Source organism: Mesitornis unicolor, unplaced genomic scaffold (assembly GCF_000695765.1).
Source record: "Mesitornis unicolor isolate BGI_N332 unplaced genomic scaffold, ASM69576v1 scaffold11703, whole genome shotgun sequence".
NCBI lineage: Eukaryota > Metazoa > Chordata > Aves > Mesitornithiformes > Mesitornithidae > Mesitornis > Mesitornis unicolor.
Window position 1 is genome coordinate 3,359 of NW_010175352.1, and position 12,059 is coordinate 15,417.

Genomic DNA, 12,059 nt, shown 5'->3' on the forward strand with positions numbered 1-12,059 from the left:
GCGGTTTCATGTATTGTAACACGGTTTCTAGTCAAAATTAAATGTTTAATTCAAGGGTTTTGTTTGTGATGGGAGCTGGTTGGATGGTTTTCAAGTTTATAAAGCCAAGTAGTTTGATGTATGGAAATTGAAGCTTTTCTTGAGAGCACACCTTTTTCAATGCAAAGTTCATTTCCAGGCCACTATTCTTTTTCTTTTCTTGGATGTACTTCTTGGCTTGTCCAGTCGAGCAAAAGGAGGAGATTAATAACACCCCAGAATTACAACTACCTATGGAGTGGCCGTTTTGGATGCAGAGCAAGGTCTGGCCATTGTCTCTGTATCTTCAAAGAGAATCCTGAGCAGTGGAGATGGTAACCCCTCCCTCTTGCTGGATCCTGCAGCAATTAATGAATTACATAAAGTGAAATAATGGGAAAAAGACCTTCCCCAGAGCATTAGTGGGGATTAAAGGTATTTACGAGAGAAAGAACAAGGTTTGAATCTGCTGGGGATGAGCCCCTTCCACAAAAACCCCTTGGTTGAGCTGGGGGCTCTGTGGTTCACCTTTCACATTAACCCTGGTCTGGTTCCCGAGCGTGGAACAGGGAGATGCTTTGAAACCTTGAGAAGTTTTACAGGATGAGAAAGCTGTTTCCCACCCCGCTCTGGCTGTGTGAGCGAGGAGCCTGGTTTCCAGCAGCAGGCTCAGCGTGCGGCGCTGGCTTTTGGCAGTCGCTCGTTGATTTGGAGACAGAGAAAATGTCACGGAGAATAAATAACATCAAGATGAAGCTTCGCTGCAGTTGCATTTCTGAGCACATCGTCATGCCTTTCCTTTGGTTGCCTTTCCAGAAATCTTCCTTGCTTACTGGTTTAGCTTCAGATCCCCCAAAAGCATTGCATTTGTCTTACTGTTTAAGGCTTACTCAATATACCAGTAAACCCAGCACAAGGCTCAAGGATGTACATGAAGGGACTCAAATTAATTGAGTTGTAACTGTGCATACGTCCCAATGTCCAGCAGGGACCATTCCCTCCGTGGTACTGGGTGGTGCTTTAGATTCCTGTGAGATGTTGATGGCCTTTTGTGAAAAAGGAGACTTCCTTTTTTGTCTGCACACCCATAGTGTAGGAAATGAGAGCTCTGCCTACAGCAACTGGGTTTCTGTTACCGGGAACCTGATAGCAAGGGACGGCCGCTCACAAACTTTGTACTGTGAAATCCACAAGTCATAATCCCCAAATAAATAGGATTGTTGAAAAGAAATCATTACTTTTATTATTACTTTACCCAGTGCTGTTCTCTAAGGGAATACATTATATTTTAACTGGCTGGTAGGAAAAATTCTGTTAGGAATTTGGAGGTATCCATTAAAGCTTAAGCACTTGTATTAGGGCTTGTTGCTTGAAATAACAGCCTGGCTTTATCATCACTGTATGCGTTGCACCTCGTTTTGCTTGTGAAAGGAAATTATTGCATTATGCCCCATTGGTAATTCCATATATTTCTATTTAAACTGAAAAGCCAGTGCTGAGCCAGCAATGTGTGAGGAGACCCCACAGCCAGATGTTTTCATTTCTTGCTACCATCCATTGCACTGGGAGCTGGATACACCACCCCAGAGCCTGCTGCGAGCCCAGGGCTGGGCACTGCAGGTGGAAATCCAGAAATCCTCCGTGTGTGCCTGCTTTCCTCAATTATATTACGCTCCAAGTTGAGAAATGTACTTTATTTTACAATATTTATATACTGTGCTACAGTGCTCCAGGGCAACGGTGGTTTTGGTACAAAACTGATCCCACCTGCCTCGCCGGGATATTTTTGGATAATATTGGTGCCATTTGAAAAGAAAACCCAGTGGGTGGGAGCTGGAGAGAAGCTTTTTGACCTGGCAGAGGCTCGCCCCACATGGCCCAGTGATGCTGCGAGGAGACTGGTGCCAGCACAGAGCAGGACTGGAGGAGATGCCAAGTGTCATGCAAACAGGGAGAGATTTGGGGGGGGCCTTTTTTGATATCGCAAAAGAAAATAGGAAATCGTGCACATTGGTCTGAGAAGGTCTTCTGCATTCTTGATCTCAGAAGGTTTGCTGCTTATTGCAATAAGTGAGCAGAGTTTAGTGGGGTCTGGCTGGGAAAATGAGGTGACCTGGGAAAAGAGGAAGGTTTCTTCTTAGCTTTTTTTATTAATTGAATTCATTTTCTGAATGAAGAGCGGGATCACAGTGGATGAGCACTGCACAGCATCCTGCCACCCCCCCATTCATGGGACTCTGTGGTTTGCAGATGCCTCCTCGCTGTAAGGTGCTCAGCCACTGCTCTCCGCCTGCTTCTGCAGAGCTTGACATTTGACAACAGCAAATAAAAAAGAAGTTCAAGAAAACAATCACAAGTTATTACCGATGCCAAGTCCTTAAACAGAGCTCGGAGCACAATCCTATCACTCCCTGCTCCGCGTGGTGCTTCAGAGATGTCGGTTGCTGTCAGTGTCCATCTCCGTGAGCAGCTACAGCTTAATTTCATTTATTCCTCAAGTGGCAGGTCCAGTCATTTTTCAGGATCAGTGCCTGTTTTTACCAACTGATTCGTCTGGATTCTTGTCACGGGTAGTTAACACTTGGTACTCTAAAGACTTCGCCTGCCAGAATACATCAGCCTCACCCCACAAAAAAAAACCCGCTGCTTTTAACAGCCCTCCCGCCTCGTGCCTGACGAAGATGGGTTATGTTGTTCTCTCTCTTTGCCAGGTTGTGGCCTATCACTACTGCCAGGCCGACAACGCCTACACCTGCCTGGTGCCCGAGTTCGTGCACAACGTGGCCGCCCTGCTCTGCCGCTCGCCGCAGTTCGTGGCTTACAGGGAGCAGCTCCTGCGAGAGCCCCACCTGCAGAGCATGCTCAGCCTGCGCTCCTGCGTGCAGGACCCCATGGCCTCCTTCCGCAGGGGAGTCCTGGAGCCCTTGGAAAATCTGCACAAAGGTATGGTAACAACGCTCTCCGTGCTTCCCCTGAGCTCCCACACACCTCTTTTTATTAGTATTTTTTAAATGATGCTTAGTTGCATCTGGGCTTTTAAAGGAGGTTCTTCTCCCCCTCTGCTTTGCCCTGGTGAGGCCACATCTGCAATACTGTGTCCAATTCTGGGCTCCCCAGTTCAAGAAGATCTGGAGGGAGTCTCGCATAGAGCCACTGAGTTGGTGAGGGGACTGGAGCATCTCCCATAGGAGGAAAGGCTGAGAGAGCTGGGGCTGTTCAGCCTGGAGAGGAGGAGGATGAGGGGGATATCATTGATGCCCATCAATATCTGAAGGGCTGGGTCAGGAGGGTGGGACCAGCCTGTGCTCGGTTGTGCCCAGTGACAGGAAGGGGCAGTGGTCACAAACTGGAACACAGGAGGTTCAACCTGAACATAGAAAGAAACTTCTTTATTGTGAGGGTCCAGAGCATGGCCCAGGCTGCCCAGAGAGGTTGTGGAGTCTCCTTGTCTGCAGACGCCCAAAGCCCTGGCCGTGTTCCTGTGTGACTGCTCTGGTGATCCTGCTCTGGCAGGGGTTGCACTGGGTGATCTCCAGAGATCAACCCTGACCATGCTGTGATTCTGTGAAGCAATAGATTAATGCTTCTGCATTGCATCTCAAGAGCTGTAGGGAAGAGGTGGGATATGGAAAAGCTGGGAATATGCCCTTGTGCTTGTTTGGAAGCGAGAGGTTAACCACTCCTCTCCTGCTGTTCGTTACAGGGCCGTAGATGAAACGCTAATGCCAGCCTGTGTTTGGCTTTCTCTGTTCTTGCTTGCTTCCACATCCCAAACCCAGCCTTGCAGTTCTGAAGGTGCAAACAAGCAACGATTTTCACGCACAGCTCTGCTTATGGCAATGTGTTCTGCTTTATTTGTCTAGGGGGTGAATGTTTTCCTGTTTTCCTTTTTTCTGTCATTATTTAATAGACTTGTGAGAATTTGAAGCTTCCATCAAAAGAGCCAATACCATAGAAGTCTATAGACACACTGTGTAAAGCGTCTGGGGGAACTGGTAAATAACCTTATCCTGGTTATGGACTTCAGAGCTTTTTCTGATGCAGCATTGGTTTTGTCTCCTTCTTTCCCTCTGCGAGATGTAACTAATTCATTGTGACGATCACTAAATTTAAGATCCTTGCTCGTTGCCATGAAAACTCTCAGAGCCTTGCGGAGTTCAGGACTCTGTTGTCCTGCAGATTGATGTTTATTAAAACGCCGTGCTGCATGCTGGCTGCAAAAATAGTTCAGATCATTTTCTGTTCCCACCCTACATATCGCAGTGGAGGAGCCAACAGGAATTAGACGCAGCTTCCACCAAATTCAAAGCCTTGTTGATCAAATCAGATCTTCCAAACACAGCATCCAGCAGCAGCAGCTGGGTCCAACGCGCGTGGTCCCGCCAGGCACAAGGCGCACGTGGCGCCAGCGCAGCTCGGCAGCGGTTGGTTTTCCTGGCATGGAGAAATGCCGCTGGAGGAGTAGCGTGGCCGCTCTTCTACCAACACTCTTGGCAAAATGAAGATAGGTTTAGGAACCGCTTGGTCCTAAAGGAAAATAATCTGTGGTTATTACAGCAACTCCTTGGGAAGCGTTCCAGCTGTTGGGTTCAGAGCATTTTGGAGGATGCTTGGTTTTCTTGCCAAGCAGGTTGACCCCATCTGGTCCTGAGTTCTGGGAGGTGGAAAAATTTTATATAAAAGCTTTTTTTCTTCATCTCTTGAGCTCTCCGCTCCACGCAGCTCCAATGGAGCCGATGATCAGGACTCCCATCCCTCAATCTTGCTCATCGAGAGCGCTGGCAAGCTCATTTGCACCAAGTGTTTTGTAACCAAATGAACGGTGTCTGGAAATCGGTTTAAAAAATATATAACGTTTAAGACTCTGTAAATGTATCAGCAGATCTTTTACAAGGTGCTGGTGAAGCTTTAATGATACCAAGGCAAACTTATTGCGTAGCTGTTAATGGTGAATGTCGCTGAGAAAGTTAGATTCATGTTTCTCAAATCTATTTCCTTTTTATTCTCAAGGAATCTAAATAATATATAGGAGAACAGAGTTCTGATTCTTCCCCTACTCTCTGCTTTCTCCTCTCTCCCTCAGGCTTTATGAGAAACAGGAGATGTGGGTATAAAACTCAGGCACTACATTCACTCCAAGATTTCAGAGAGTCATAAAGTGCATTTTCCTGTGCACCCAGTAATCTCACCGAGAAGTTCACTGAAAAAGGATCTACGGTGATTTTAATGCAAAATATGTGCTTTTCATATGGATTTTAACAGCGTGCTAGGAAATAAATGGAGTTTGGTAACGTAAGGCAAGGACAAGATGGGATTTTGATGCTCAGCAGTCCCGAACACAAGGCGTTGACGCATTTCTGTTCTCCCTGGAACGCCGCAGAGACGGCTCCTGTCAGCGACAAACATTTTGTGCTGGGTTTTATGGAAAGTTTCCCGATGCCATTTAAAGTGAGAGGGGAAAACTAACCTGCTGCTGGGAATAGTCAGCTTTTTGATAGCAGGATTTATCCGTAATGCTTTACAACAGAGAGCAAACTTTATATAGGCTCTGTAGTACACGTTAGCAGCAAATGCCAACAGTGACGCAGGTTTCCTGTTTCCCACCTGGTTTTCAGTTTATTAGGCAAGATTACCTTTGAGGAGATAACAGTTGAGCGTAAGATGCAAGTCCAAAGGAATCTGTGTCGTTAGTTCTAAAGCTGCAGTCAGCTCTCAGTGTCTGATGTTAAAACACTGACTTCATTGTCTACATCAGTCTGGTTACCGTAAGCACCGGCAGCAAGAAAAATCCTGTTTAAAAAGTCCATAATTTGCTTTTTGTAGGAACTTTTTTCTTCCTCCTAACTTGTTTAAAAAGAGATTTGGCCACAGACTTCGGATCCTTTGTGATACTGGAAGTCCAGAGTCGTTTTGAACAGCGGATGTGACCTCCAAAATGCTGATGTCGAAACTGGGAGCATCTGGAGGTGTTGGGGAGGAGAATTTCTTGGTGAAACTTCATTTAGCAGTTGCAAAACTTAAGATGGGCTGACAGCAGGGGGAGAGTTCAATACCAAAACTGCAGAGAACCGCTGATAATGTGTTTATTACAACCCATCAGAAAGATGCTGATTCACATCAAATAACATCGGACTTTGGGGAAGAGGCCGTTTTTGAAGAGGCCTGGCTGTGTTATCTGGGCTGTCACAGTTGTGTGTCTTGTAACTGAAATAGGTGTTTTATAACTATTGAAATAGCCTATGTGTGGGCCCATCTCTGTGGGTATGTGCCATTAGTGTCTCTAAGGACTGCTAGTGCGTCCTTTTCTTCTTCAGCCATACCTGATGATGCTTTAAAACACTGTAGTGACTTTGCAGAACATTGTGGTTGCATGTGTAGCCTCACAAATAAATGATTTTTCTTTTTTTCTCAGAGAGGAAGATCCCTGATGAAGATTTCATCATATTAATTGATGGCTTAAATGAGGCTGAATTTCACAAACCGGATTATGGAGACACCATAGTATCGTTCCTCAGCAAAATGATTGGAAAATTCCCTTCCTGGCTGAAGCTGGTAGTGACGGTCAGGACAAGTCTACAGGTACGCTGGGACCAAGAGCTGTGATAAACTGTGCCATCAGCATCAGCATCATGGGCTCTGATAAAGAAAGCCTGAGTGAATACCTTGATTTGCTTAAGACCCTTTCTTTCAGGTTATCCTTTTGGGTATTTTGTACATGGCTTTACATTCATGTCCCCACACTCACTCTGCAGTGTTGAAAGAGTCTAATCCAGCATCACGTATTCACACCAAATCTTCATTTGCCTTCTGCATGACCCAGAGCATGAGGCTGTGGTTGTTTCAGCATGGAGGAGTCACTGTGGGCCAAGACTTTATTCAGCTAAATGAAGAATATCTCCAGCAGGTGCTGAAGCTCTGAGCTGGACATTGGTTGGGTTATTCTTAAGTATTTTTAGACTTAACTATTAAACCTTAGGAAGAAATTATTTAAGCTGAGGGTGGTGAGGCCCTGGTCCAGGGTGCCCAGAGAAGCTGTGGGTGCCCCCTCCCTGGCAGTGCCCAAGGCCAGGTTGGACGGGGCTGTGAGCAGCCTGGGCTGGGGGAGCTGTGACCCCATGGCAGGGGGGTTTGAATTGAATGATCTTTAAGGTCCCTTCCACCCCGACCCAGTCTGTGATTCTCTGATCTTTATTTTACTTTGTAGCTTGGCAGGTTTTTACCTTCAGCCTGTCCTTAGCTCCTCACCACCACTCTCTTGGCATAAGGATTGAGCTGACCGTAGTTTGTTGACTCAGCTGAGTGGAGCAAACTGGGAGCAAACACAACAGCCCAGTTAGGGCAGCCGTTTCACAGCAGAGCTGGTTGATTGCAGCATCACCTGTGGGAACATTCACACTGAGCATCAGAGCCAGGAGCCCAGAGGAGACAGACATCAGAGGGACGAGACACGTGTTTGGGAGCCAGCTCAGAGCCACTCCTCAGCTGCACCTCAGCCCTGGACAGAAAGACAGCTCTGCATTTCTCTCTTTTTCATTATTAGCCATTTTTGTATTGGCGCAGGGCAGCACAGTTCATTTTTACTGAGCTCCATTAAGCCGTTTCAGCAATATTTGCTGATATTTACTGAGGTCCACAGGTTGATGTACTGTGATCCTGAGTGCTGGTTCCAGCTCTGTCGAGGCTGCTGCACGCCACCGTTGTAGCTGGGAACAGCAGCTGCTCCCCAGGACACGGGGAGAGCAGAGGCTGTCGGCTGCTTTGTGCTCGGTAGTGGAGTACATGAAACATCGTTTGCAAGAAATCCTTTTGTAATCGTAGGTAAATTGCATCCCTATGATTTGAGTTCCTCATTTAATTAGAGCTTTTGCAGCAATTTAGTTGTGCGCTGTGCTCACCTTCTTTATTTTATTGGAGAATTGGTGGCTCCTCCTGCAGCTCCCTTGACCTTCTCCATTGCGTCATTTGTCCCCGCTCCGCAGCGACTGAGAGCCCATGACGCAAGAATTCCTGTGATGAGTTTCGGTTCACGTTGCAGGAGGATCATCAGTGAGCTCAGCAGATGAGAGAATCCCTGGCCAAACTCTCCTGCAGCAGACAGACGTTTCTGTTTCGCACAGGAAAATATTTGCTGTTCTCTGCCCTGCTGTTTCCATGCATTTCTCTGTTGGTAGCAGCTGAGTGCACTCCTGGGGACGTACTTGGCTTTGGCAGAATTTCTTCTGGCCTCAGATCTGTTTCTTGGTTGTCCTCAGCTCATGCCCTCCGAGGTGACAGCAGAAGGGATGGCACATCCACACCTGGTCGGGACGGGGTAGGAATAACAAGGGAGGGGGAATTTTCCGGCCCTTTCCATGGATGTGCTATTAGGAACAGTGTCCTTCATTTTTATTGCAGTCATGTTTCACAAGCAATCTGCTTGATTATAGATGAGATTGTGAGGTCCTGAGGGCACAAACTGCCGTCTTGTGTGCTTGCCCTGATGGAAGAGGTCTTAAAGGAGTCTCAGAGGTGCTATTGTAATATGAATTAAGTTTACTTAATGAATAATAAACACTGCCAGCGTGAGTACCCTTTTTCTTTCTTTCCTTGCAGGAAATAATTAAGCTGTTGCCCTTCCACAGAATATTTTTGGATAGACTGGAAGAGAATGAAGCCATAGACCAGGACCTGCAGGCATACATCCTCCATCGGATACACAGCAGCTCGGAGATCCAGAACAACATCTCGCTTAACGGCAAAATGGACAACACCACGTTTGGCAAACTCAGTTCTCACCTCAAGACCTTGAGCCAAGGGTCCTACCTGTACCTAAAACTCACTTTTGATCTCATAGAGAAAGGATACCTAGTACTAAAAAGCTCCAGCTACAAAGTAGTGCCAGTGTCTCTGTCAGAAGTTTACCTGTTGCAGTGCAATATGAAGTTCCCAACGCAGTCTTCCTTTGATCGGGTTATGCCTCTCTTGAATGTGGCAGTGGCATCGCTGCACCCTTTAACAGACGAACATATTTTTCAGGCCATTAACGCAGGTAACATTGAGGGCACTTTGGAGTGGGAGGACTTTCAGCAGAGGATGGAGAACCTTTCTATGTTTCTTATCAAACGTAGAGATATGACACGAATGTTTGTTCATCCCTCTTTCCGAGAGTGGCTTATTTGGAGAGAAGAAGGTGAAAAGACCAAGTTTCTTTGTGATCCTAGGTAAGCAAACGCTCTGAGAAACCAGAGCTTACAAATGTCTTCATCTCATGCTGTTATTGGAATAATTTCATTTTATGACGTTGTACGTGGATGTGGTTACCTGACTTTGGTCTGTCTGTGCTGTGCCTCTATCTCTGTACCAGTCACCTGAGATCTTTGTTGTTCATGGAAAGAAAGAAGCACCCCTTGGGCATACGACTGACCCGGCAAACCCAGTAGTCGTCTTCAGCATGAGATGAGCTGATCCTCAGAAGGCCCCAGGTTGTCTCAGTCCTGTACAGGCATCACCAGGGGGGTCTGCATTTCGGCAGATTACTCCTGCCAAGTCAGTCTGGAGAAGGAGAACCCTCCTCCCTTTCTCCAAAGGTTCCAAAACCACGTGAAATAGAGGATAAAGAGATGGAGGATGGTCAGTGTGGATACATCTTTTGTGGTTGGCTTCTTTTTGAAGTTGTGTTCCTCATGGTCCTCCTCAATATCTTTTAGAAAGCAAAATAGCAGGATCCGGCTGTAGCAATTTTGGACTGTAAATGTATCCATAATCTCTGTCCTGATAGCAGCTGAGTTCCTGGCTTAGCTCACAGAATTTAATCATGGGTGGATTTATATCCTCTAAACCCAATGGTCACTATTAACGTTATCTTTGTTTCTGCTGAAGAGTGGAAACAGACGCTCTGACTGTAATTCTCGTAGTTTATCCCCGTAAGCGTTGCTCCGTTTTGTCTGCCCATTTCTTAAAATATGATTATAAAAAGCAGGGAGACACTCGGATTCAAGGCCGTGTCAATGCATCTCCAGACCTTATGGTCGGTCTGAAGAAAATACGATGGTATCTGCTGGAACCGAATAGCCACCTGGCTGATTAAAGCAGCTGTGGCTGTTAGCGGTGTCAGAGTAATTTACCACTTTAAATTTTGTGGTAAACAGGCTGCGGTAGAAAAATCCTATATAGCTCCTCCCAACGGGCATCTGCTCTGTTTTAGTCGGTTCTGCACAACGGTGCCATCGAGCGAGCCCGCTGTAAAGCTGCTCGCAGCAGCAGGCGTCTTTACATCAATCAATGTTAGCTATTTAATATCCTTCCTCGGAGTCATTAAGTGCTTGTCACTGCCTAATGCTTTTCCACCCTGTTTGCAATGCCTGCGCGGCGCTCGCACCTATGGAGCTGGGAGCTTTCTCCCTCCCAGTCACTCCCACTGGGCGGTACTGGTTTTGGCTGGCCTGGCTGTAAGGGAGCTTGTTGGTAGCTGGGGAAGCGGACGACAGCCAGCACGAGCCATAGCGAGAGAAAAATCCCTGCTTTCCTTCGTTACCATGAAAATGCAACGAGGGTGCAGGGTGCGTCCGTGGTGGGTGAGGCACCCTGCGTGTGTTGGGTGCTGTGCGTGGTGGCCGTGTGTGACTGGGTGACGTGGGGGCTTTGGTTCTCTGGGTCCAAAAATGCTCCTCTTCGTTCTCACAGCAAGGGCGCTTGAGTACCGAATTCAGAGTGAAACTCAAGCGGGCTGCGTTGTAGGTGGCTTCGCACTGAAACCAGGCGTGCAGCCACGCGTGGGTGTACCAGAAAGGTGACGTGATAGACGTCAGGTTTGGTGCTGCCTTCCGTGAACGTCCCAAACCCGCGGCGCTGCCCTCCAGACCATTCCTTCAGGAGACTTCCGGGCATCGCTTTTCATCGCGTCGGTGCCGTTTCGCGTGATAAATGAACGGTGACTGCAAAGCGCACGGGGAACGCTCGTGCTCTCTGCAAGGCGGGAATCCCTGCAGAGCTGACCCAGCTCAGCTCCTTGCCACTGGCAAAAACCAAGTTACAGTGCACATTACAGGCTCCGTACGTACTGGAGGACTAATAAATATCTCTAATGTGCGCTAATTGCGTTATACTCTGATGGTAGATAATGAAACAGGGTACATTGCAGTGATTAATAGATAGGACCCCCTGAGGTTCAGCTCTTGAGCTCCTCAAAATCCACCGGTCCAGCTCTCGGGGAAGAGCTAATATTGCAACGTTGAGCTCGGAGCGTGGTAAACCCTTAGCGATGATTAAGATAAGTAATGATTTTTCATTTTATTTCTTCTAAAAGAAGCACAGCTTCGCTGCCGGAGCTCATAGGAGTAAAATGTGAACATTTCCCTGTGTCTGGTTTGTTCGCAGCCAGTTTGGTTCTTTCCTGCTCTCTTGAGTTGAAGACCCCACAGCTCTGTGGAGCGCTCCCAGAGTTCATCGCCCAGCGTTGAAGCTCGTTGCCCTTGCCACGTCGACAGGGAGTTGGCCTTGCCACGTCGACAGTGAAAGAGCCAGGTTGCTGAGGCTGATTTTTGTCCCCAGGAAAAGAGCTTTGAAGTGAAGTGTGGTTTTGTGAAGCTGCTTTTAATTGACTTACCCTGACAGAGTGGCCAGGTGCGAGGACGTTAGGAAGGAAATTGGGATAATGGGCCTTGTGTCCGCAGCACCGCAGCTGGGGTAATTTTCCTCGTTTCATTAATGAGAGTGAGTTCCCCTGTTCACAGAAAAGAGGGGAGAGGAAGAGCGCAACGTCCAGAAATCACCACGTTTTTCGATGCTTTTAAGATAAACAGCAAATCTCCATCCTCCACACTTCTGCGGTCAAATGCTAACGCTTTTCTTTGAGCGCTCGCCGTGCGTTCGCTGTTTGCAAAGGCAAATTGGCATCGGGGGGGAACGCTCTGGCTGCATCCACCCTTGTTAATCACGGGGCACCAAAAAAGCGTTTGTCAGAGCGTTTAACCGGCATCGCAGTAATGACTGCCCCGGCCTGTCAGTGTGGCACTGTTAACCGAGCGTCTGAGTTGACAAATAACATAAAACGTTTTAGGGAA

The 12,059-nt window shown here is 47.3% G+C and overlaps 1 protein-coding gene across 1 annotated transcript in view; it reads left to right on the forward strand.

Annotated features, from left to right (window-relative positions):
• Positions 1-2,729: 2,729 nt before the first annotated feature.
• Positions 2,730-12,059, forward strand: part of TANC2 (tetratricopeptide repeat, ankyrin repeat and coiled-coil containing 2) — a gene marked incomplete at its 5' end in the record, with an annotated part of 50,096 nt that continues 40,766 nt past the window's right edge. Inside the window, 3 exons of the mRNA XM_010181356.1 lie at positions 2,730-2,961; positions 6,431-6,597; positions 8,611-9,218. Coding sequence (XP_010179658.1) covers positions 2,730-2,961; positions 6,431-6,597; positions 8,611-9,218 — 1,007 coding nt within the window. The remainder of the gene's footprint in view (positions 2,962-6,430; positions 6,598-8,610; positions 9,219-12,059) is intronic.